Source organism: Natator depressus, chromosome 18 (genome assembly GCF_965152275.1).
Source record: "Natator depressus isolate rNatDep1 chromosome 18, rNatDep2.hap1, whole genome shotgun sequence".
NCBI lineage: Eukaryota > Metazoa > Chordata > Testudines > Cheloniidae > Natator > Natator depressus.
Window position 1 is genome coordinate 8,729,517 of NC_134251.1, and position 24,773 is coordinate 8,754,289.

Genomic DNA, 24,773 nt, shown 5'->3' on the forward strand with positions numbered 1-24,773 from the left:
AGGCCAGGGTGTTCAGTTTTCTGCAATCAGAAAGTTGGCAACCCTATGTGTCAGTGAAGAGCTCCAGTGACATTTTCCCCCTTACCCCCAACAATTCTGCACTGTCATATGATGTCCCCGCGCTTGACCTCGTTTTAGGAATCACAGATTCTCTCCCCCAGGGTTTACCCCATCCTCAGACACTCCCACTCCCCACCTCTCGTTTTGGGTCCCGTGAGTGGGATGCAAGATCTCCTCCACGCTGATCAAACCAGGATGGCCCCCCCACAATGTAATCTGCGGGACCGGGGTAGGCAACAGCCTTTACCTGCATGTCTGTGTCATGGGATGGGAAGGCCACATGGGGGTGATTGTCCTGCAGGAGGTACCAGGTCCTGCCAGGAGAAGGGAGCCCCAAGGGACAGACCGGGCCCTATGAGGAGACAGGTGTCTTGTAGGAAAGACTGAGCCCTCTAACAGGGTGGGGGGTCCTTCAGGACGTATCTGACCCTACTGAGGAAAGGGGACAGGCTGGACCCTCCACGAGGGTGGGGGTAGCTGGATAGAGCAGGCCCCATGGGCTGGGTGGGGGCGTGGAGACCAGTTTCCTCCTTATTATGGGATGGGGAGCTGGGGAAAGGCGCGGGGACTGCAAGGACAGCATCTCCACCCCAGGCCTGGTCCCAAGGTCAATCCCACATCGGAGCCAGGGCCTGCCTAGCAGCGGTAACCTTGGCAACCCCAGCGGCGGCCGGAGAGAGCGCCATGTGCTCGCGAGATTTGCGGAACGGCCTGTAGCAGCTCTCGCGATGCTAGCCGGGCCCCAAAGCGGGGAGGGGAGTTGAGTGTGACCCGCGAGTGCCGCTGCTTCTGCGGGGGGGAGGGAACAAGATGGCGTCGGAGGGCGAGTTGGGCAGGAAGTGGGATCGGTGTCTGGCCGACTCGGTCGTCAAGCTGGGTAAGGGGGGGTTGGGGCGCCGGGGAGAAGCGGGGGCACGGCAGCTGGGTCAGTCACGGGGTAGGCGGCGGCGGCGGCTCAGGTGCCCCTGCCGTGGGGCCTGAGTTAGGCCGGGGGGCGGAACCTGGGAGGTGGGTGGGTTTGTGGGGGCCGAGCCGGACCCTGGGCGGTCAGTGGAGTGGGGAGGGTACATCTCTGGGGAGGGGGACCCTGGGTGGGTCCGTGGAGGGAGTGTGACTTACGCAGGCCCGGGTAGATCTAGGATGTGTGTCACTTCAGGAGATTGAGCCCCAGTTTCCTGCTCGGATGGTGACACGCAGCCTAGGGCCTGGGTAAGAACTGCAGGGCATGAAACAGCAGCAGTGCAGGGCGCTGCCAGGGGCTGGTGCTCATTTTCTGAAGTACGGCTAGGTAGCCACAGTATCCTTCTGCACCGCCTTCCTCCCAGGTGTTCCTTTAGTTGATACTTTTATCACCGTATCACAAGCGCCAGTGCAAAATGTGAGTTTGAAAGGTGACCTTGGTGAGATTCTGATGACAAGCAAGAGAGCTGTGCCTTAAAGCTGCAAGGTTTTCCATGTGGATCCCCAGTGCAGAATGATTCTTCCTGTGCCAGCTGCGTGCCAGCTGCATGCCTGCTTGTGCCTCTCTTTTTATTTCATACTCTTTCCCTGTTGATTCACTCATACTGGCTTTTGACCTCCTGGTGACTTCCTTTTTAAGATTGGCTTGTCTGTGAAAGACATGACGATCTCCATTCCTATTGAGTACAAGACCCCCAAATAGTAGGCTGATCCTTCTGAGGCTCCATGAGGCCCTGCTTTGCCATAAATCCTGTTTTTGCTCATTTCGCTCAGGATGGGGAAACAGTTTTAAAAATCTGCTAACAGACTTCTGTCAACACATACATAAAACGTAACTTCTTTAAACAAAAGTTTTGATACTATCTTATGTGCTGTTAATTTTGAACCAGCAATGTACATGGTACAGGACTGTATATTCTGTAGTGTACATTTTATGAACAGCTTTGTCTAATGTCTGGATCTTGCTACACAAAGTCGCAAGTATTCTGAAACAAAGAAATCAAAGTAATGAACTACCTCAATTAGGATCTCATATCTACCAGTAGCACTTTACATCTAGATGGTGAATTATTTCAGTTTTTAGATTCCAACTCAAAAGCCTTTTTTGGTCCAGATACTGCTAATACATCTTCTAGAGGAGTTAATATAATTACATATAAAAATACATTAAAGTATTATTTAGGTTGCAAAGTTGAGAACAGTAGGGTGTCGTGCACCCCCCCTCCCCCCCCATGTAATTTCCTACTTTCTCTTTTATAGAAAGGAAAAAAAAAATAAAAACATTTTCTGGGCAATTATAACAACCACTCCTATCCCCATGCATCAGGGGTAGGGTTTGAACTGTGAGCCTTCAGCATAGCTTGAGCTACAGGACTAACTACATTAACTGGCTGCAGCAGAGGGCTGTTATACCAGGTGAGGGAAATGGGTCTCTGGGGCCACGTCCTGGGTCTAGAGCAGTGGTTCTCAACCAGGGGTATACGTACCTCTGGAGGTACTCAGAGGTCTCCCATGGGGTACTCAACTCATCTAGATGAGTGTTTCTCAACCTGGGGGTTAGGGAATGGGTTTGGGGGGTGGCAAGGAGGGCAATTGCCCGGGGCCCTGTAAAGCTAAGTTACATGCTTCAGCCCTGGGTGGCAGGGCTTTGGCTTCAGATAAGGCTCATAAGTGAAAAACAGGCTCAAGCATCACACTGAAATGTAAGTATGCTATTTATACTCCAGTCGATTTATTTTATAATTTTATGGCAAAAATGAGAAAGTAAGCAATTTTTCAGTAGGAGTGTGCTGTCACACTTTTTTTGTATTTTTATGTCTGATTTTGTAAGCAAGTAGTTTTTAAGTGAGGCGAAACTTGGGGTATACAAGACAAATCACACTCTTGAAAGGAGTACAGTAGTCTGGAAAGGGTGAGAACCACTGGTCTAGAGTGTGACCAAGGGGGAACCTGATGCAGCTCTTCCCTCTCTCTCCCCCCTCTCCCCTCCTTTCAGGAGGTATAGGGAACACTTTCTGCATTTGGTGCCCCTAGAGGTAGAGGGGAGGGCCACTGGATGGGCCACTGGAGCCATGTGTTCTGTTGTAGGGAAGCCTGGTTCTGTTCTCTCCCAACCTCCTGGAGAGGCTGCCTATTTCCAAGGTTCCCAGCATAGTTTCAGTTTCCTCAAAGAAAGACTGAAAAAATCTTTTATAATGGAAGGTATTAGGCAACCTAAATAGAGGTCACTACTAGCTCCTATAATAATTCCTTTGCACATGAGACTACAGTTAGTGATAAATACAAGAATACAATACAACAGATATTCCACTTCCTGCCAATCATTTTGTGAAGACCCATACGAATTTACTTCACAGGGATATATCTTTTGATTAAATCTAATTGTCAATATAAGATTAGTAGAGAAGAAATCTGTGTCTCATGGAATCCAGAGAGAAGACTTCTAAGTAAACCTACGGACAGAGAGGGCTGGATTATTATAACAGATAGATCATAAATACAGGAGAGTCTTCAATAAATAAGTGAGGAGGATTTTTTTTAAAGTAAATGTTGATTCCACTTTTAATTGAGATACTATTTTGAAAGAGATTGAATTGATATGAAAACTTACTGATTCAAAATGTTAAGTTTCCAAGATGACCTGTTTTGTACTCATTACCTTAGGGCTTGTCTACACTTACATGGGGATTGATGTGCAGCGATTGATGCATCGGTGGTCGATTTAGCGGGTCTTTGACCCGCTAAATTGACCACAGATCGCTCTCCTGTCGACTCCTGTAGTCCACCAGATCGAGAAAAGTAAGGGGAGTCGATGGGAGAGTCTCCCGTTGACACTGCGTCGTGTGGGCACCATGGTAAGTAGATCTAAGCTACATCGACTTGAATTATGCTATTCACGTAACTCAAATTGCGTAGCTTAGATCAACTTTTCCCTGTAGTGTAGACAAAGCCTAAGTCAAACACCACCCTGGATGCACACATCATTGACTTTCCAGCTGAGGTGAAATTCTGGTCCCACCAAAGGCAACAGGAGTTTTGCCTTGACTTTATCAGGGACCGGATTTTATACCAGGTGGGCCTATACTTTCAGGCATGACTAGAACTGGTGCTTAAAGTTAGGTACATGTGTAAATAAATCTTGCTGAACTGGGGACTTACGGAATTTTATTTAGCCAATTTTTATTTACTTTCTCTCTCTCTCTCTCTCTTCTATAGTTTGGAAGCAGTTATTTTGCTCATTTTGTTGGCGCTTAATAGTACTGTTGTCAGAGTGCTGCAAAAAAATCCTGAAAAGGTCTGTGAAACAGCCTTTCCCCACTTCCCCCATTCTTCCTACCTCATTAATTTTGGTGTCTGGTCATGACTCCTCAGTTATAACTTTCTCCTTTTAGAAGGATTATCTGATTAGTTTGATAACCAATCAGGAATTGTCTTGATAAACACTTAGTTTGTTAAAAAGAAAAGGAGTACTTGTGGCACCTTAGCGACTAACACATTTATTTGAGCATAAGCTTACTTCATCATTGTTGAGTCTTTGAAGCCCTGATCCTCCAAACATGTGGTGTTAGCTTTAAGCATGTGTGAGTGCTGTCATTACAGTGGATGTGACTACTCTCATGCGTAAAGCTAAACACTTTGCATTTTCAAAGCCATGTATGCACATTAAGCTCTGAATCTGCAAGTTGCTAAGCACCTACAATTTCAAGAGAAGTAGTGTGTGGAGAGTACTCTGCATCTTGCAAGATTGGGTCCTGTCCCTTAAAACACAGCTTCTCAGGGGGGTAAGTATTATGTTCATTTTATAGACTTGAGGCAGAAAGGGAACTGCACAGAAAATGTTGCCCCAGGTGCTACAGCGAAGCAGTGACAGCTCTGGAAATATAAGTGGGGAGTTCCAGACCTATAGTAAGTTCAGTAGACCAAGGTGCCTCTTGAAATAATAGTTAAAAACCAGATTAATGTGCAGGGTTTTTTGTTATGATGTAATCTATATGATGTAATGATGTAATCAGTATTTAGCCTTTATACGGTATATGATAAAATATTTGTAGCCTATTTTTAAACAGTGTTGTCTGCTTTTTGGGAAGTTGCTGATTCCGCAGTTTATTTCCTGGAACTCTTATTATGTCTTTTGTTTCAACCATTGTCCAAATTGCTGTCAATACATCTTGATAGCTAAGTAGTTGTAACAAGAGTGCTCAGCATAGACCAAAAAATATAAAATGGGAGGATGCTTTTTTTGTGTCTGAACAAATTAAGTATAATCTTGGCTCTGTTAGATTGTGCCTTGGTACATGTGTTTGTGACATGGTGCCAAAACCTTATTGCCGGAAATTTAACGGGAACTAGAAGTATTACATTTCAGGATTGATACGTTCTTGGTCTTCATCTGTGTATGAGAATAAAATTAACAAATAGTCTTTGTCTTGGTAGGGTTTTCACTTATTTTAATCAGTGTTGGTTTTTTACTGGATATACGTTATTTCAGGGATTAAATGTATTTCTGCAATCCAAAGAATGTTTGACAAATGTTTATCTTGTGTGTAATGTAAATAAAATCTGCAGTAAGCTGTAGAAAAATTACATGGTATCACTGAGAGAACTTTGACTAGAATTGATATCAAACTCATTAGTCCATCAGAGCTATGAATTGTAGCAGACTTAGTGTAAAAATCCTAAAGAGGACATCTTTCATGAAAATTGATATCTAGAATAGTATGTGTCACGTCTTAAAAAGTGAATAATCTTCAATAAGCAGTATAGTATTTATACACTGAATATATAATGATTACTTCACAATCATTTCATTATATAGCTTTCTTACAAATCACATTAACTTCACTCTATTTATCAAAACTCAACTTGTGGAAAATGGGCCTGCTGGAGTCTGTTTAGCAGAAATGTCTCCACTTTCATTCTGCTCTTTAGCTATTGCTGCCATCTGTGGGGTAGGGGAGCAGCTTGTAGCTTACTGTTAGGCAGGGTACATAAAATGAATGACTTAACAAATCCCAAGATTAAATAAATAGGTCTTTAAAACCAATTTAAAAAAAAAAAATTCTAGTGTGGCAAGGAGACCGGAGAGAGGAAAAACAAAAGCTAAATATGTAAGTTTAGGATATGCTTTTCTCGACTAATGATTATACTTGTTGCTGCCATTTGGATGGGTGGTCAAAAGAAACTGACAGTATTATAGGATGATATTTTATCTGAAAGTTTGTGGAGGAGAAATGAAATGTAAAGCCTTGATGCTGAGGGTGGAAAATTTTGCCCATTATAGTGCCAAAATATGCACTGCACCCATCTGGGAATGAGGGGGTTGAGGTGCTTAAACCACTCTGAGTTTTTTTTTTTTTTTTTTTTTTTGCATTAAAGTTGCTATGTTAGTAATACAGTATTAAAATGTAATGTTAAATATTAATGATGCAATATGCACTATGAAAGCATAGGCATAGTACATGAGCCATCTAGTTTACTGATGCTTAATTGATAACTCCTGAAAGTAGTGATGGATGTTCAGTGTAAAACGAATTGGTGGCCTTAGTCCAGTGCCTGATGCCCAGATGCTGAATTCACAAACTATCACCAAAAGTGACATACTTGTTAGAAGTCCCTGCAGAGCTACCAAGGACTGGATGGACATGGGGACTAACTGACATTGCATTGTGGCTACCCATACTCTGTCAATGGAAGATTTCAACCTCCAGGGCTGTCAGTTGGTAAACTTTTTTTCCCTCCTGGTACTTCTCTGTGCACTAAATTCACTTATTTAAAAAATGCTGCGTGAGTAGCTTTTTTTATTAAGAAAAACAAAACCGAGAAATCAAATGAATAATTCTCATTTGAAGATCGGATAATTTTGATAAAATATATGGGATACCATCAATTAATGGTGGGCTACCCAAAGTTTCTCTAGTTTCCTTTTGGTAGCCAATGGCTTCAGATTTCACAGTATTTAATATGATGATCCAAATTTAGATTGGAAATGCATGCTCAGGATAAGGTTAGTGTCCATTAATTGTGGAATCTATAAAAATATTTTGTTTTATTGCCAGAGATATTTTTCTAAGTGATGGTTAGGGGAAAAACAAATATTTTGGGTAGCTCAGTACAATTTTCCCATTTTACCTAATTCAAATAAAAGAAAATGAATCTTCTGAAGTCCTGGTTGTTAGAGAGTTTTCCAGGTTCTGTTGTCACAGGAAGCCGCAAATGTCAGTCTTTGAACAGTGGTGTACTGAACATAGGATGCAATTTTCATACGTTGGAGTGGGGAGGAAGCCAACAGCAAATGTTGTCGTGTCTTGATTAGTAAAGGTAAACTTTTGACTTATGGCTGGGGGTTTGCACAGCCAGTCCTCTGTCTTGTGTAGTTTGTCATGCTTTCCTCTACAGTTGTTTTGAGACAGCTTATTTGTAATTATACTGTATTGTTTTACTTGGAGATTAACTTCCTGGAATGATTCCAAGTAAACTGTCCAAAATATATATTTATACATTTCCTCTTGTACTTCAGTACTTTATTTTTGACTTTTGGGTTGCTACTCTGTCTGCATTTCATAATTTACTGTTATTTCTGCTTGTTTAGACTTTGTTTTTTTCCATCACATTAGAACATATTTTCATTTTCAGTTTAGACAGTGGTTTATTTGAAAGAGCAAAGAGTGTTGTAAAACTTTAGGTATATCTGCACAGGGCTTTAAAACCATGACTGAGTGTGGTTTAAACTCAATTGTGACTGAAATTGATTGCAACATATTTTTGACAGACACTGGGGATAGGCCAAGGTAGAGACCTAGACTAGGACACTTCTCTCCCTCCCCCACCTTTAAATCTAGTTACAGCTCAAGTTAAGTCTGATTTACTGTGGCAAGCCAAACCGTGTTATAATCTGGGTTGCCTAAATCAATTCACCCCAGCCTGCAGAATGTCAAGAATATTTACCAGCCCACGCACACATTCTGCTTGCCTACACTTACTATGGGGGGAAGGGGAAGGGATTTTCCTCCTTATCAAGAGAAAAATATCTTTCAAATGTGCTAGTGTATGGAGGGGAGAAGAGGGAAATAAGATTTTGCAGGTCTTACTTTTAAAATGCAAAAGCACAACTTTAAAGAAGACGTCAAATTAAAATTTTAAGTGGTTGAATTTATGGGCAACCGGATTATGCACAGAAAGACACTAGCACCTTCAGGTTCTACATAGAGTAAAATAGTGGTAAACTTTTTGCAGGCAGAGGAGGGAGACTTCATAACTGATACATTTAAAGCCTTCTCTGTTGGAGTATTTGAGAAGTTACAATGAAGAGAACTTGCAATAAGCAAATAATTCACCTAAGGTATGAACCAAAAACAGTGTTGTCCTTTGTCTGTGTTCAGTGATGTACTGCGAAAATAGACCTAAAATCCAAGTGTCTAACATATTTTAATGGACCTAATTTAAATGTAACCTGCCCGTCATGCTAGGTACTCTGAAAGCTATATCATGACTGTTCAGTATAATTAATCAGTTCAGAACCCTGAAGCAGGTTTCTTTTAGACAGAACTGACTGTATCAGAGGAAAATGTATGTCAGGGCTTTCACTCATTTTTCAAATTAAATTGCCAGTGGTTGAAAAAAGTATTTAACCAAATAGTTCCTTGCAATACAAGGTGCATTGACAAGCCTAACATCATATTTGCTTGTTTTTTTAACTCAACTTTGATACTGGTGTAATCATAGAAATATAAAATGTCAGTTTTTCTCCAAACCAAACTGCCTTTATAAAATCAGCAAAACTGAAAATGGAGGCCATTTTGTTGACTTCCTGACTCCTGTGCACTATCATATTGAGATTCCTCTTTGCTGTTTTGGCAGCCTCTCTGCATTTGAGCTGGTTGACCTGAACTGCTACTGTCTTCAGAGACTTGAATGATAATACCTGTTATGAATCTTAATAAGTTTGCATGATCCCGCTTATGTTTTTTGTTTAGACACTATATTTTCCTGCCACCAGTTTTTTTTATACACACATGCTCCAGTCTCTTCCTCCTAATGCTTTTCCTCCCAATTTGCAAGTCTTTATATTCCCCCTTTTGACCCCATTAGTCATCCCAATAAATTCTTTCATTACTCCTGACTTTCAGCAACAGAAATGTGCCTTGAGGGAAGGTATAAGAATGCTCCCTCTTTTTCCCCATCAGAATGGGGAAATACTCTAATGGTGTGTGAAATTAAGATGTGCCACATAATCTGTGTTGCCTTGAATCAGTTGCGCACTTGTGTGCGGTGTGTTTGAAACATAAATACTTAAAAACAAAGAAGACATCAATAGAACATGCTTGGTGAAATCCTGGCCCATTGAAGTAAATGGGAGCTTTGCCACTGACTTCAGTGGATCAGGATTGCACCTGCTGTTTCTAATATGTTAACTTCTGGCTTTACCAAGATTGTCTGGCCTCTTTAAAGGGAGAAGAACTTAGGTAGTTTGAATTCAAAAATTTGCAATGTTTACAGCCCAAACCATTGCAGTATGTTACTTATGTATGACAGTTGCAAAATGAAACCAAAAAGAAATACATTTGTCAGTTTCATTTCTTTATATTGTCAACGTTTATTTTCCAAATTGAGTGAATTGTGAGAAGAGAACTAGATCTTTATTCTTTCACTTTAAATATAAGGAGTTTTAAGTGACATTTAAAACTGTTCTAAATGATTGTTAACCTGAATTTATGCATTTGATTATATGAGAAACATCACTTAATCAATTAATTTTTATTAATTAATAGGCTGAAAATGGCATAGCTACTTCCAATATGAAATTAGAGAATTGTGGAATGTATAAATGGTAATATTTAGTCATGCAGTTAGAATGTCAACACATATGGCAAAAGCTCTTGCTTGAAACTATATTACAGGGGTTTTAAAAAGGACATGTGAACTTTTTCATCCAAGTTATGTCATGAACTATTACTGTGACTAAGGATGGGGAGGTAAATACAGTGTCTTTTGCTTCTTTTGTACTGTTGATTAAACTCTATATCAAAGACTTCTAGGTAATGTGTATTTATTCTGAATGACAATAATTGCTGAAAGATTGGCAGATTTTCTTCACTTTGACAAAAGGGTACTAGTTTGAACAACTGTTTCTTATTGTTGTTGATCTCGGGAACATTTAAAACAGCAAAGGTCCCTCTTTGAAACTGTAGTATAAAGGATTTTCAGATGATTAAGTGAGGTAAATGATTTAAACGCTATAATCCATTTGTCACTAAGAAGTAACCCTGGGAAAGCTGCTGGTTTCTTGGCTTCTATTTCAGATGACTCTGTTGAAATCCATTATTTGGAGGATATTGTACTATTTCAACATATGCCTGTACATGACCAAGCTGTGGCCTAAAAACTCATAAATAACCCACCCTGACTATAGTGGTGGTAATAATTTCCTTCTAATCCTCTGTTTGTTTCGACATCTGAGCATGAAATGCCTCTAATCTTCATTTAATAATGTTTTATGAGAGAAAAAAGGCACTTTAGCTTCTGCAGCAGCTGAAATGTGATTTCTCTTGGCTCGCATCATCTTGTCTGTTTTTGTATATTGAGGGTAAAATCTCAAACTGTTCTAGTGTCAGCCTATTCTGTAGTCTGAATGATTTTCAGTAAGATTAATTGTCTGTATTGCAGTGTCAGCTATTATTAGTAATCCTTCCTATGGTTATGAATGGGGTTGATTCTGTGTATTTACTTGTAAAACTTTATTGACCTTTCTGAAAACTGGACTTGTTACACAACTTTTTATGTGGTGCACCTGGTAATTAATTGAATTAACGGTTTACAGCTTTAAAGCACACAAAGTACGGCTTTAGGATAAAGACCCTGTTCAATTTTTATTCCACTGAATGGTTCTTCTAAATACTGTCCAGAAACATGTTTCGCCAAGTGGATATAGTTTTGGTAGATTTGAAAATCTGTTAGCTCTGCCCTTATAATTATTGTTGCATAATTCTCTAGAATTTTAGTTTATGAAATTGAATGCAAACTTGGAAGGTAAACTAAAGATGCTTCTGAAATATAAATGTTAGAACACTGTCCTATGGCGAATCTGTTAGCTGTACACAGAATGGTATACTGTAGGTTTGAGAGCTCATTGTTTTCATGCTAGCGTCTCCCATTGTGCCGTATAAACGTAAAGGGCTTGCGCAACTTCTTTAAACAAAAAGCGCTAACTTGCCTTTTCAGTTTTTTTTTATTTATTTTTTGCTGCTTGATTTCAAATGTCATCTTGCATGTTAGCTATCATTTGGAGTAAAAGCCTTGTAAAAACTGTCTTTAGCTGTATCTGGATTTCTTGTATTGCCGCCTTGTCTTGTGTAAGGACTCTAACGTGTTTTCCCCCCCCCCCCCCCCAATCCCCCCATTTTAATTTTATTTTAAGGAAATCAGCAATGATTTTTACTACTGCCTTGGATAACTACAGAAAAATTACTTTAAATAATCAAATTTCAAAACCTCATTGGAAAGTACTTGAACATTTAAACTGCCTGTTGATATGAGCGGGGCAGTTGTGTAATCTCTCGGGGCTGCCATTTTAATAATAGCAACAGGAAGTGCAACTTGATATCCTTCAGGATAGAAAGATCAGAGACAGGTTTCACACTCTTGATCCACAGGACTACTGCTCTGACAGAGGTGTAGTATATGAATATATATACAATAAGGGCCTAATCTGTCTTCCATCAAAGTCAATGGGAACATCAGTGGGATTAGGATTGGGCCCTAAACCAAAAATCCCTGGAAAAATAATCAAACTCAAATGTAGAAAATTCCTGTTCCCTGTTTTTCCCCCGGCTCAGATCTTCCTGTCCTGATATACATCAAGCTGACTACAGCTGCTTCCTTTGTAATGTCTTCATAATCAAAATTAGACAATGTAATAATAATTTAAAAAAATCAGCTAATTAGAAACTTTTTAGAGTACTGCATATTTCCTTATGTCTGTCTCTAGTTTCCTCATATGTGTAAGTCATCAGAGTCCTTGGCAAAGGCACAGATAAAGACTAATGTCAAATACTGCTTTCGTTACCCTTCGTGGACAAAACTCTGTCCTTAGTTATACATGGGCACGCCTATAACCCTATTGCCTTAAATAGAGTTGCATGTGTGTAACAACCTTTTTTAGGTTTCAGAGTAGCAACCGTGTTAGTCTGTATCCGCAAAAAGGTTAAGGAGTACTTGTGGCATCTTAGAGACTAACAAATTTATTTGAGCATAAGTTTTCGTGGGCTACAGCTCACTTCAGTGGCACTGAATGCATCCAATGAAGTGAGCTGTAGCCCACAAAAGCTTGTGCTCAAATAAATTTGTTAGTCTCTAAGGTGCCACAAGTACTCCTTAACCTTTTCAGGTATGCTCTTGTTTAGAGGCTAGAAATATTTGACATTTACCTATAAACTACTGCTATGTGGTATTGTCCTTAGGGTGTAAAGGGTCAAATTTATCTTGTAAAAAGTGACCTACACAGTTAGTGAAATCTTAGTCATTCCATAGATTTTTGGGGGTCCTATCTTGCGGGGAATTTTTTGTTCTTTTGAATTCTCCATTGCTCCTATGTGTTGCTGTCTGCTGCTGTCTTTATTTGTGCTGTCTCTCCTTCCACATGCTGCAGCTAGTGGAGGACTTAGCTTCCCTTGCAGTTTGAAGTTAGGGGAATATCTTCTGGCTTACTTCTCATGCTGCTTTTACACCAGGGCAAGGACTCAATGCTGAGCCAGGACTCTCTTCCATCTCCATTCAGCCATTGGAGGTTGGAGTTGAAGTTGTATTTTCAGAACTTGGCTCCTCACATTAACTCCTGCAATTCTGGGGAGGGAGTTGGGGAGGGAGAAAAGCTGCCTGAGTTGGCGATCAGCTTGTGTTCAGTTGTTTAGCCAACTATAGGTGTCTGGAAGCAGCTCTGAAGATGCTTCCCTCCTTCCTAGCTCCATCTGGTCCGCTAACGAGCTGAAGTTGTGTGCAGGAAGAGAACTGAAGTTCTTTTTGGCCTTCACTTCAACCTCCACAGCTGCAGGGTGGGACTTTTTTTTTTTTTTTCTCAAGGAGAGAAGAGAAATTGGGGGGTAGTTCTGAGTCTGGATTCCTATGATTGTGCAGCCTGTTCAAAAGCCTGGACAGAAGGAGAAGGTCTGCTATGATGGAAGTTAAGCCAAATATACTGACTTCCTGGTCCGCTATATTTGTACAGTGATGAGGCCCCAGCTGTGCATTCTTGGGGAGTTGGTACATAGCTGTGATGTTGCCAAAAAGTCCAATCAGCCAGTGGAAAGGGACTTCAGCCAACTGGTGTCCTAAACCATCCACTCATTTATTTTATCCCTGCGACACGATGCCAGTAGGTGGGAATGTTTCCTGGCTCTTAATTCCTTGATATATAAAACTTATTTTTGTAAGAAATTCTGAGCAACTTAAGGACTACTGGCACTTGTCCTTGTAAATGATAAATTCCTCGCTGGAGATTTGAGGAGGATTTAGGCTTCTTTCCATGGCATTTCCTTTAGTGAGTGAGACACCACTGTAACATTTTTCCCTCTAAATTATCCATACGTGTTTAATCTGGACAAAAGCCTTGGTGTAGTATTGACAAGATGCTGTGCTGGCCTGAGTTACACATAGGCCTCCACTCTTGTCTCCTCCCCCCACCCTCTTTAGCAGAAGCAGGGGGTGTTCTCCCTCTGCCCCACCAGCCTTTCACCATTGGATGTGAAATGAACTAATTCCTGTTGGAGCTACCTGCCTATACCATTGTATAGGTTTTTATCCAGGATGTCTGGAAAGCGTGTGGGTAGCATCTTTTTGTTCCATTGTGGAAGTATTGAATAGAAGCTGGAAGAGCCTTTGTATATCTAACGCCAGCCTTTGGATACCAGACAAACAGCAGTAGGATTGGGGGTGCCTAGAAATCTGTGTTTAGATTTTTTGTTGATTTTTCTCTTAAAGGGATGACTTAATCACAGCTACATCTGGAATTTTTAAACCTATTTCAAGTACTTCAGATCAGTATAATAACCAAGTAAAAATGCATTTTGCTGTATATTTTTAGAGTACTTTGTGTATTTGACAAGACACTGTATATATAATCAGTTTCACTGTTTTCCCCTGTGTCATCCTTCAGTTTTCCCTGTTTGCTGTGTGAACAACATCAACAGAGTAGAGGAAAAGTGGTTGGTGGTTTGTTTTTTGTGTTTAAGACGACATTGAGTATTGGCACGTGGGAAAATCTGATTCCTGCCTCAAAAAGATTGAGCAATATAGTTTGGAGTCTGCTTAAATGACTTTGTTGGACCCTAAGCACCTCTAATAAATGAAAACTAGTTCTTAGAAATGTAATTCCTGCTGAACTGCCCTGTCCTAATCTACAAAGGCATTTTTGTACAACAGTTATTTGTATATAGGTCTTGCCAAACTTAACTTCTTCATTTGGGGCATGATAAGGAAGGAAAGACGATGGGGAGCACCCTGTCAGAATTCTGATGAAAGAATATTGCTTGTAAATATTTATGCAAAAAGTGTTGTTAAATACAGTTTTTGTAAGTTACAAAGTAAAATTCTAATGCCTTACCTAGCTACTGCATTGATATTTACTCGGAACTGAATTTTTAATCCTTTTCAATAGCTTTTTAATTGAAGGCTGACAGCTGCCATTTTGCCCCAAAGCTGCTGCTACCACCACTTCAACAGTGAAATTGACTCATTATGGTTTGCTGAAATTTCCAGACTTTAATGGTGGCCATTGTTCCAGTCAAGTTGGCTTTATGAAAGATCATTGTCCTTTTTCTAACTAGTCCTATCCAGGTCTGGATCCCAAAAGGATGACACTAGCTCTTCAGTTCCAGAAAGCTTAACCTGTACAGACTAGTTACTACTTTCTTACAACTAAGTCGCTATCTACCAGCAGCTTAGTCTGCATTTTGTTTAATACCGTAGCTCTTTATGTAAAAGAGCAAAACCTGAAGGGAGGGAGATGCAGTTTGCTATTTTTGTGTATGTAATTGTTTAATGAACTACAAAAGAAAATTGCATTAAGAAACTGGAAAACCTCTATGGGACAGAGTAACAGCAGTTGTCATTGAGCATATTTAAACCTTTCACCTTTAGTCTCACTGTCTTTTTAAGAAGAAAACCATATCTAAGTGTGACTGTTAGGTTTTTATAATTGCTTAAGCCCACTGTTGCTTGGGCAGACTATTAAAACTCATGGTAACTGCGTGCGTTGAAGGGAGCATTGATAAACTTTATAGAAGAATCTTTTCCCGGATGTACTATTGAGGCATAAGTCTGTCTCAAAGATTTGCTTATCTGCGATCCTCTTATGATATCCTCCTGGGTATGAGGCACATGCTCTTGTGTATATTAGATTGATTTTGGGTATAATGATCTCTCTCTCTCTGAAAGTACATGAGCCAAAGTGTATTTAAAAAAAAAAAAAAAAAAAGGCACAGAGCCCAGGCTTAGAGGCCTAATTCCAGTTCTGTATCTGCTTGTACATAAACAGCCTTTACTGTTAGGCAGGAATAGGATAAGAAGATATGCATAGAATCTTAATGTTCGCTGTCGGTATTGACTATAAATGGGTTCAAACTGAAACGACAAAGGGCTGAAGAGGCTGTTTTTCTAGTTAAACATTTAAAGCTGTCAGAGAAGATGAAAAATGTTCTTTACACTTTCCGGTGGCCTTTTCTTCCAAAGAGGCTCTGTTGAGCAAGAAGGTGGCGGGGTGGGGGAGGGGGAGGTGAGAGAAGCAACCCAGCACAGATCAAGCCCTTAGCTTTTTCCATGTTCGTTTTGTTTTTATTGTAAGATAAACCCTTCATGTTTTATTGTTATGAAGTTAAAGCCTGGCCCAGAGATGCCCATCTTTAGTGGAAACAGCTGTAGAGTTAGTGTCTCTGATCAGGTGGGAGGCTCTTTGAAGCAACATGTTGCTTTTTTAAAAGGAAATTGAGCATGTGAGAACTTGAACCTGTAAAACGCATCAGCAGGCTCTCCCATTGTTTCTCTGTAGTGTAACTCTGTATAGAATTAAAGTAAAACACACTTTTTCCTTTTGTTTCCAAGAAAGAATGACTTAGGGCCCCCCTCCTCTTTTTTTGGAGATGCATAGGAAATGACCACATAACCACAACTACTTCCTAGTGGGATGATGATGAGTGAGAAATTATCCACAGTAACAGTTTCTTAACCCGGCAGGATAAAAACTTAAATGTAGCTTAGGCTTCTGTTTAAGTTTAAAACCAATATTTACAGGCAAAAACCAGCCAGGAAAAAGCAGACTCACCATAAATAGTGGTTTCTGTGGGTGGGGAGAATATCTAAACACTTCTTACTGTTCCTGATCACAACATTTCCCACCAGTTGAGAGTTCAGCATCGTTTCTAGCCCATTCCCCAGTAGGGAGTGGAGTGAAGCTTGACAGCCTTTGGGATTGGGAGCAGGGATCAACGAAACTCAGATTCTGCCTCTTTAGCTTCATATTTGTGAAACTTCCTCCTCGTGTAGATGATAAAAAGCATTAACAGTAACAGACTTCTGCCTTCACCTACCTCTCTCACTCCCTAGATCTACCAACTAATCCAAACCTCTTACTCCATTTTCTAGTACGGATCTGCCATTTTACTCATCTTCCAGATGAAATAGGATGGAGTAAGCATCCTCAAAGATGGACATCATGTCGTTCCACAGGAGGCAGGCCTAAACCAGATCTCCTGTCCCTTCCCTGAAACCCAGGCTTGTCACCACTGTGACGTGTTTGAATTTCAGCAGCCCAGATAACGAGAGCTTCTAGCTTTCTTCCTAACCCAGGTCACCTATTTAGTCTGCTGCACTCCCACCAAAGCAGTGAGCTCAGTAGGAATATGTTCCTGTCCCTAGCAGAACATATTTTCCTTTCTGTATTGAAATGTCTAATATGGCTTCGCCTGGCTGCGTAGTGTGGAAAGATGTGGGTTCCGTTCCTGGCCCTGTATTGCTCTTTACTTGTACAGGCAATGCCTTTGCATGTTCATTCTATAGTTTCCCTACCAGCCAGCTAAGAAACAGCATTGATGGGTTTCTGTTTAGGCCAGTGATTGAGTGGGGGAAAAACTGAGGGGAATCTTAGTGGTTCCAACAAAGATGGAAGACTCCTAAAGGTGAGGGGACATGTCTGATATTATTTTGGGTTTATTTCTCCCCTGCCTGCCAAGTATATAATTCTTTCTTATCACACCCTTCAAAACTTACCAGTTTGCCACAGCAGTGGCAAAGAGGAATATGGGTTTGACCGACAGCATGGAAATGTGGTGACATTAGCAACTACTTGGGCATTGCGTGTGGCTGATGTAGAATTTGTCATTCTGCAAATAATTTCTCATTGATTACCTAACTGTTTGGATTGGCAGAGAGAATTCCTCTTGGACAGGAAGTATAAAGCAGTATCGCTGCATGACTACCCTTCTCAGCTGGACAGTTCAAACAACGCCTAGTGCTGTCTGTCCAATTTCTTGAAGTAATCGCTTTCAGTTCAGATTCAGATTTTATAGTCCAGCAATCAAACCAAAACAAAAAGACAGCATAGCCACATATGGTAGGAAAGGATCGTCAGAAGGCGCCCGGGATCAGGAAGCCAAACAGTTTGTCCATTTGATGAATACTTGTAGATTGTTTATGCCATTAAGGATAATTACTTTCTGTTGGAGCCAACACCAGCTGTGCTGTTGCAAAGGTACTGAAGAGAAGCTCCAGTTGGGGAAAAGGCATAACTGAGCCATTGCTAATGGCGACCCACTATTTATCTCCCAGATTGTGCATCACTGACCAGAGTTTTATATACAGTCTGAATGGTTAGAGTTGTTTACACAAGATTCTAGTAAGTATTGTGTTTGCTAGTGTCCCCAATTCAGAAAATGCATGAAAGTCTGACCAGGCGTCTAAAGAGCTCTGAGGAGTTCAGGTTATTTTTTTAAGCTATGCAAACTGCACATGGTTGAGGAGAGTGAAAATCTGTCCTTCTGTGAAATGTTCAATTGCGAGGATGTCTGGGGGTTTGATGTCAGGACCACTTGGCAAGCTGTCATCAAACCTCTTCCCTTGCAGTTGCATGTTTTGAAATCCTGCCCTGTAATAACCATAATGCCTTGGTAAAGTAGTTACCTCTGCGATAATCGGTTCTGTTGAAACGCTGTAGTAGGGTGAAGAGAGCTTTCAGAAACCATTCTTGTTTCTAGCTCTCGTTCTAACAGGATAACTTAGGTTTTCTGAGAGCAAAGGTCAGTTGTCTCTGTTCAGACCAAGTCATTATCTCACCTCCTAAAATGCAGTGTTTTTCTATAATAAAAGCACTTGTGATGCTTCACAGATTATTCGCTAAGGCAGCGAAGTGCAGAGCTGCTTATTGGAGCAAAGAGTGATGAAAGAGTGGGAGCTGTCATTACTTATTTTTTCTTTGCAGGCTGTGTAAGTTGGCCTGGGGAGTGGAACAAACTAAAAAGGGGGCTCAGCCCACACAGAAGCGGCTGTAGATATATGCGATTTTTGGGGGTTGTCCACTCTAGGTCCTGGGGCCATTTTGCTTAGCTGTTTTAAGTCCCAACCCACAGTGAGAGTATAAGGTGGCCCTTATTCAGTGATGCATGTAGTAGGAACCATTCTTTAGTACAATATAATCCTTCTAGGTGCAGACAGTAAATGATGAGATCTAATAAATTTAAGAATGGTGGGGTTTTTGCTTAAAAAAAAAAAAAAAAAAAAACCTAATTCAAGCCCAGACACTTTCTTTTTTACTTCTAAGTGTGTTTGAAACTTTTGCTCATTGGCTAAATAAGTGCATATGTGGCTGAATTTTGCTATTCTACCTTTGCAGTCCCCTCTAAAGTCAGTGGCCTTGCCCAGGTAATTGAAGGCAGAACTTTCCCATTGAACTTGAATTTTTAGCTATTTTGTTTAATGGTTCTTGAAATAACAAAAATCTACTGACAACTTCCCCAGCTCTTCAGGAAATTCGTAATATTCATCTTCCAGGGAAAAGAATTTTCTTTGAGTTACAGAAGCATTTTTCTGAAACACGCAAAATAATTTCCCAAGTGGTGATGGAGAAATTCTGAGCTGTTACAACTCAATCAGTGTAAGTCCAGATCCACGCCCTGGTTGTGGGAGCCTTGGGCGCATGGGACCCCCACAACGAGCTGAGAGTGAGCGGAGTCGGTCGGCGCTACGCCTGGCTCATGAGACAGCTCATGGTGTCCGACACCATCAAGTGGTCCAGAGACATCTACACGGAGCACATCACGGGCCACCGTCAGTACTAGGACAAGTAAACGAGACCACTGGTCAGGGAAAATAACCCCCTTCCTCCCCTGATGAACCAAGGGGACGCACCCCACCCATGTACCTATTCGCTACAACAACACTGACTTGGGCTCTAAATACATTCTATGGGTGGCAAGACCACTTTTTCACTGACACTTTAAAAACTCCTGCACCCCAATCTGGGTCTGGGCTGGTTATGTGCTATGTATGTATCTTGTGAACCTTGCAACCAATACTTATAACCTTCTCATAACTCAAGCCTGACCCCAGAGGTACAGTACCTTCCCTCTTAACTTGAGTAAATTTGATTTTAAACATTAGCTTTAATAAAATTTTTAAATCTGTCTAGGATGTGTATTCCTTCCCAATCTGTTTAACTACACTGGCTAATGAATGCTGTGGATGTAAAAGAAAGCAGCCCAGAGATTTCTTTTGTAAGATATAGAATAGTGGGAAGCATCATAAGTTTATTGCCCTGAGGACGCACATTGAAGTAGTTAGAAGTACTTACAGTACAATAAGATATTAATCTGCAAACCTAAAAGGGAACTAATTTGGTTTTGCAGCGAAGGTGTAACTGTGTGTCCTTGAGCTTTCTCTTCTTCTGACAATGAAGCAAATTCTGATTCAATTGAAGTCAGTGACAAAATTTCCATAGATTTTGCTGGGACCAGGATTCACTCTCTAATAATAAGAAATGGGGGATATGTCATGGGATGGTCTCTTGTATTTGTATGGTAGGTTTCTTAGGTATGTGTCTGTATTTGCTTAAATCTAACTCTTAAAGCATTTTTTAAAAGAAATATTGCCAAGCCTATAACCTACCTGTTCTTTAGGTGTGGAGAAACCTAAAAGATTGGGATGGCATTCCTGAGCCAGAACAAGTAATTAATGAAAAGAATGGAATTGATTTCCATTTGTACATTTTGTCTGACTTCCTCCTTTTATTGCAATTTTCTCTTTGCAGGTGCTGGTTTTGGATTAGGAATTGTTTTCTCAGTTATCTTCTTTAAAAGTAAGTGTCCCTATGTGCTTAGCTATTTGTTGTCATGATATTAGATTGTTTGGGTACACCTCTTAAACAGAATTCTTTGAAGCGTGTAAATGTTAATTAGTATGTTATGCCAACGTGTCCATTACTTGTCCAAATAGATTAGTTGAAGTGAAATTAGCTAGACTTCTAACTGTGATCAAACAAGGTCGCTATATATGAAACATCTCCAAACTCAGGCTGGGCATGGAGTCAGGCTTCTGATTACAAAGCTCTGGAATTATGAGAGACCCTGCATCTAAATACTAATTAGCCACATGTCTAGACATCAGCCCTAACCCGTCCTGCAGGGCTTTTAATACTTTCTAGATAGTCTCCGCTCTCTTCACTTACTTTTTTTAAATTACTTTCTTGATATTAGAATAATCTTCAACTCTAGCACAGGTAGCAGAGCACATGTTGTTCCTGACTCTAGATTCTTCCTAGGCACAGAGCCGAATTACTTCAAAATGCAAACTGTGGCAGACTGGCAGGCTCTGTTTGCTCTGTTAACAGTGGTTGTTTTTGTTTTTGTTTTTTTAATGGTATGATCTAAGTTATGAAATATTCTTCAAAATGCAGTTATTGTCAGAAAAATAACTGCTTTTCTACTCAGTAAACCTGCTGTTTGTGTGTATTGTTTTCCTCATTCTAGTAGAGGTGAAAGGACCCAGTCAGAGTTTTGGCCCCTGCTAGGCTCTGTATAAATGCTTACAACCGTGTCTGCCCCAAAGAGTTAACAGTAACTTTTACAACTTCTGTTAATGCTGCAGAGCCAATACAAGGCTGGATTTTATTCTGCTAACTGAATTCCAGTTGCAGGATCCTTTTATTACTGGTGATGCTTGCATGTGTTTTTTAAAAAAGGAAAAAAAAAAGAAAAAAACCCAACCACATACAGACTTTCAAGATTCTGGGTCAAACTCGTCATGAAAGAAAAATCCTCTTATTTTTAAGATGAGCAGATTTGATCTGGAAGGCACTAAGATATAATGGACCAGATCCTCAGCTGGTATAAATTGGCATAATTGTTTTGAAGTCAGTGGAGCTATGCCAGTTTACGCCAGCTGAGGATCTGGCACTGCGGGCTTGTCAATATTTGTAGAGTACTTCTGAGATCCACAGATTGAAATTGCTAGTTTAATGTGACTTCTTTAAATACTGTACCATGGATTTATTCCCCTTAGACTCTAAATGACATTTGTTGCTCTCTAATGCAACTTTCTAAGATTTTTTTTTTTAGGAGACTTCAGAATACATAGAACCTGAAAATGCACACTGCATGTTTTCCAGTAATCTACCACTTATTGCCATTATGTTTGATAAGAAGTTGTCATTATAGCTTGAAATTAATGCAGTGTTTCTCATTTTTATGTTCAATATCTCTTGTCTTCCACACAGGAAAGACATGGCCTATTGCATTTGGGTCAGGGATGGGGTTAGGAATGGCTTATTCTAATTGTCAGCATGATTTCCAGTCTCCATATCTTCTCCATGGCAAGTTTGTAAAAGTAAGTATTTGAGTAAAATAAGTGTGTGTAGGCACCATTCAGTGCTTAAATATTCCTGTCTAAAACAAATGTAGAAGTAATACGTTGCCACTAGCTGGAGGAGAGCTCCTGTGTGTGGCATCTTTTTTTGTCAAACTTTTCAGATCCTTTCAAATATTCAGTGTTTTTTTTTTTTACTTATCATCTCTCTTTGAGCGCATTGGAATCTCCACAGGATCAGTTTAGATGCTGCAGGTGGTTTTTCCACAATGTACAAGTGTGTAAGAAATATGGGAAAATTAATCTTACCATAAACGGCATGGCCCCAGTCTTGCAATCGGAACTATGAGGGGAGGACTTAATTGCCTGTAGATAGCTCTTTTGACTTCAGTGGGGCTCTGCACAGGATTCTGTACTGGTGGATCTGATTGAAGGATCAGGGCCTTAGTGTTTTCATGACTCAAACTAGTAAAGTCTCCTTTGTCCTCAAGGATGTTAATGAACTGTAGACTGTTTGATCATATGAATTTGGAATCATTAGAATCTAGACATGGCACAATTTAAAAAGGTGCCTTTGGGTCCACCCTCTCTAAAGAGGGTTGTGTTGTAAGTGGCTTGGGGGAATACTGATACTAGCCAAGCGGCTGGTACAATTTAATCTAGTTTTATGATGTTAGGCATGATTATGGTCACACAAAGTGACCACCTTAGAATGATTTTTGCATTGGTGGTAAAAATCCCCCACTCCCTCACATAAAAATTAAACATAAAATAGGGATTATTTCTGTGGAATGCACAGAAAATATTGTGAAGGGATGCATCATTGAAAGCACTGAGATGACACAGTAGCAGAGGCATGCTCCTGAGCATGTGTAAAGTTACATTATAAAACGTCAAAGTGCTCACTTAAAACCTTCTGCCAGAAAACTTAGAAGTGACCTTTCAAAAGGGGGCTGGGGGAGGGAATGGTCCTATGCCTTTTTTTGCTCCTTCATGATGGATAAAGAAGGGTTTTTCTGCCCGTCTTTTACCTCAAGAATATGAAGTCGAATCATCCCTGGATTTATTGAATGATTTAGCCTTCAACAGGCTTTTACAGTCCTAGCAAATCCACCTGGTTCAGAATATTGTACTGGAAATGTGCTCTGCCATTGACTGTGTGCCAACCCTTTACATTAAAGAAACTTTTATATTGGATAAAAACATGGAGTAGCTGGCATCTTATATGAGTGAAACAAATGTAACCCCGTAATGTTCTAGATCCATCTAAGAGTGTTTGCCACAGAAGTGTGTGAGAGTTTAACATTGTGGGGTGTTGTCTTATTTTTGTGGACTTCAGTCAGAAATAAATTGGAATGAAATTTCTCCAGTTTGGACTCTGGGTATGTGAACACCCAATCCAGAAACTCTAGGAAACACTCTGTCCTTTGGAAGATGCTTGTTATGGCAAAATAACTGCCTGAGAACATTGAGAAATAGAAGGCTGACTTGAGTCTAGCCTGGCAAGGGTTTATATTTGTCTTAAGGAATAATCTCAACTCTGTAACAAGGGTGGTCTCTCTGAAAATGAGGTCATCAGAGGGACACTGCACAGAAGAAGCACAGCTGCCTGCGTGGCTCTAGAGCTGAGGACAAAGTTTCCAGCACGGTCTCTGCTGGCTTTCCCTGGCACAAAGAGTCTGAGCATGTTGGAGGGAGGGAAGGGAGAGATGAAGCTATCTAATGGTTAATATAATTAATTCTCTCCAAAATGTCTGGTCATGAGTAAAAGCTCCAGGGTTATTAAAGTGAAATTATTTCACTTCTGGTAGTTAGCAGTGTGGAAAATATTGTTGCATTATCACATGCATCTGTTTTCCTAGAAAATGATGTTAGAACTTGATTTTTAACTTTCTTATACAACATTTGAATCCATTCTGTGGGTTATCAAAGTGAATGGGGAGTGCAATAACACCTGCACAGGAGACTACCCTTAAATCCTAGACACTGCCCCCCAAAGTATCCCCGAATGTATTCAGTGAAGTTCTACTAATTGTGGCATAAAGCATGAGACCAGGAAGTGCGTGATCTAGGTTCTGTTTCCGCACTTCCTGTGTGAATGTGGTTGCTTAACCTCTCCATGCTTCAGCTTTTCCATCTATCAAATAAGGATCAAAATTCTAACCTGCCTCATGGGGGTGCTGTAGGCTAAACTGCTTGCTTTGAGCTTCTCAGGTAGAAGGTGCTATAGGATACAAAATGTTATGGGAGTCTTCTTGCTTTACAGGAACAGTGACTAATGACTTAAGAACATCCCAGTGGGACGAAAGGAGAAATCATGGTTATTCCTCAGGAATATTGAAGTGCCCCTGGAGTAAGCCAACGTTCTTCTGAAACACTTATCAGTTGCTCTTTATACTCCAACAAGCTGTTTATGTACATGGAACAAAGTTCTGCATCTTGTTTTGTATTTTCTCTCCAGAAAGTGCCAGGAGGAACTCTTCTGAAAAATAAATAAAACAAAAGTGGACCCCCCTGGTGTTTTGGCTTCTTTGCGTGTGAGTGGAAGGAGAGGACTCCTATTGTAATGCTAGCAGCTGGGACCACCTGGTTAAAGCCACTGTTCAAGTCCTTGTGAAATGACAGCTGTTGTGTGTTCCTTCCCACTGTAACAGGCAGCCTGCACCAAACATCCAGTTCACAGAAATATCCCCACCTCACATCACTTGCTGGACACCCAGCTGCCTGGGCTGGTTTTAGGAGGCACACAAATTCCAGTGTTCTTTCCCTACAACAATTGCTGTTAAGACCTAAGTTCTGTCCTCTCCAAGCATAGGAGAGTGCAAATCTGACTGTTTTACTGGCTTACCTAACTGATGCTGCTTCTTGAAACTTTAAAGAGTCTTGAAGTGAGCTGGGCTTTGAAACTGTTCCCT

At 40.5% G+C, this 24,773-nt stretch overlaps 2 protein-coding genes across 2 annotated transcripts in view; both read left to right on the forward strand.

The window, feature by feature from the left end:
* The first annotated feature begins 795 nt into the window (after positions 1-795).
* On the forward strand, positions 796-24,372 carry MICOS10 (mitochondrial contact site and cristae organizing system subunit 10). Its single transcript, XM_074975140.1, has 4 exons — positions 796-937; positions 20,306-20,353; positions 21,770-21,879; positions 24,125-24,372. Exons 1-4 carry the CDS (start codon positions 871-873, stop codon positions 24,131-24,133), a joined length of 234 nt encoding a protein of 77 aa, XP_074831241.1. The 5' UTR covers positions 796-870; the 3' UTR covers positions 24,134-24,372.
* Positions 841-24,773, forward strand: part of NBL1 (NBL1, DAN family BMP antagonist) — a 62,174-nt gene continuing 38,241 nt past the window's right edge. The window contains exon 1 of the mRNA XM_074975139.1: positions 841-937. The gene's annotated coding sequence lies outside the window, so the exon portion shown is untranslated. The remainder of the gene's footprint in view (positions 938-24,773) is intronic.

Coding starts and splice junctions, on each gene's coding strand:
- MICOS10 (XM_074975140.1), top strand. CDS start 871: ATGGCGTCGGAGGGCGAGTTGGGCAGGAAGTGGGATCGGTGTCTGGCC. Junction 938..20,305: donor CGACTCGGTCGTCAAGCTGG/GTAAGGGGGGGT, acceptor TTCTCTTTGCAG/GTGCTGGTTTTGGATTAGGA. Junction 20,354..21,769: donor CTCAGTTATCTTCTTTAAAA/GTAAGTGTCCCT, acceptor TCTTCCACACAG/GAAAGACATGGCCTATTGCA.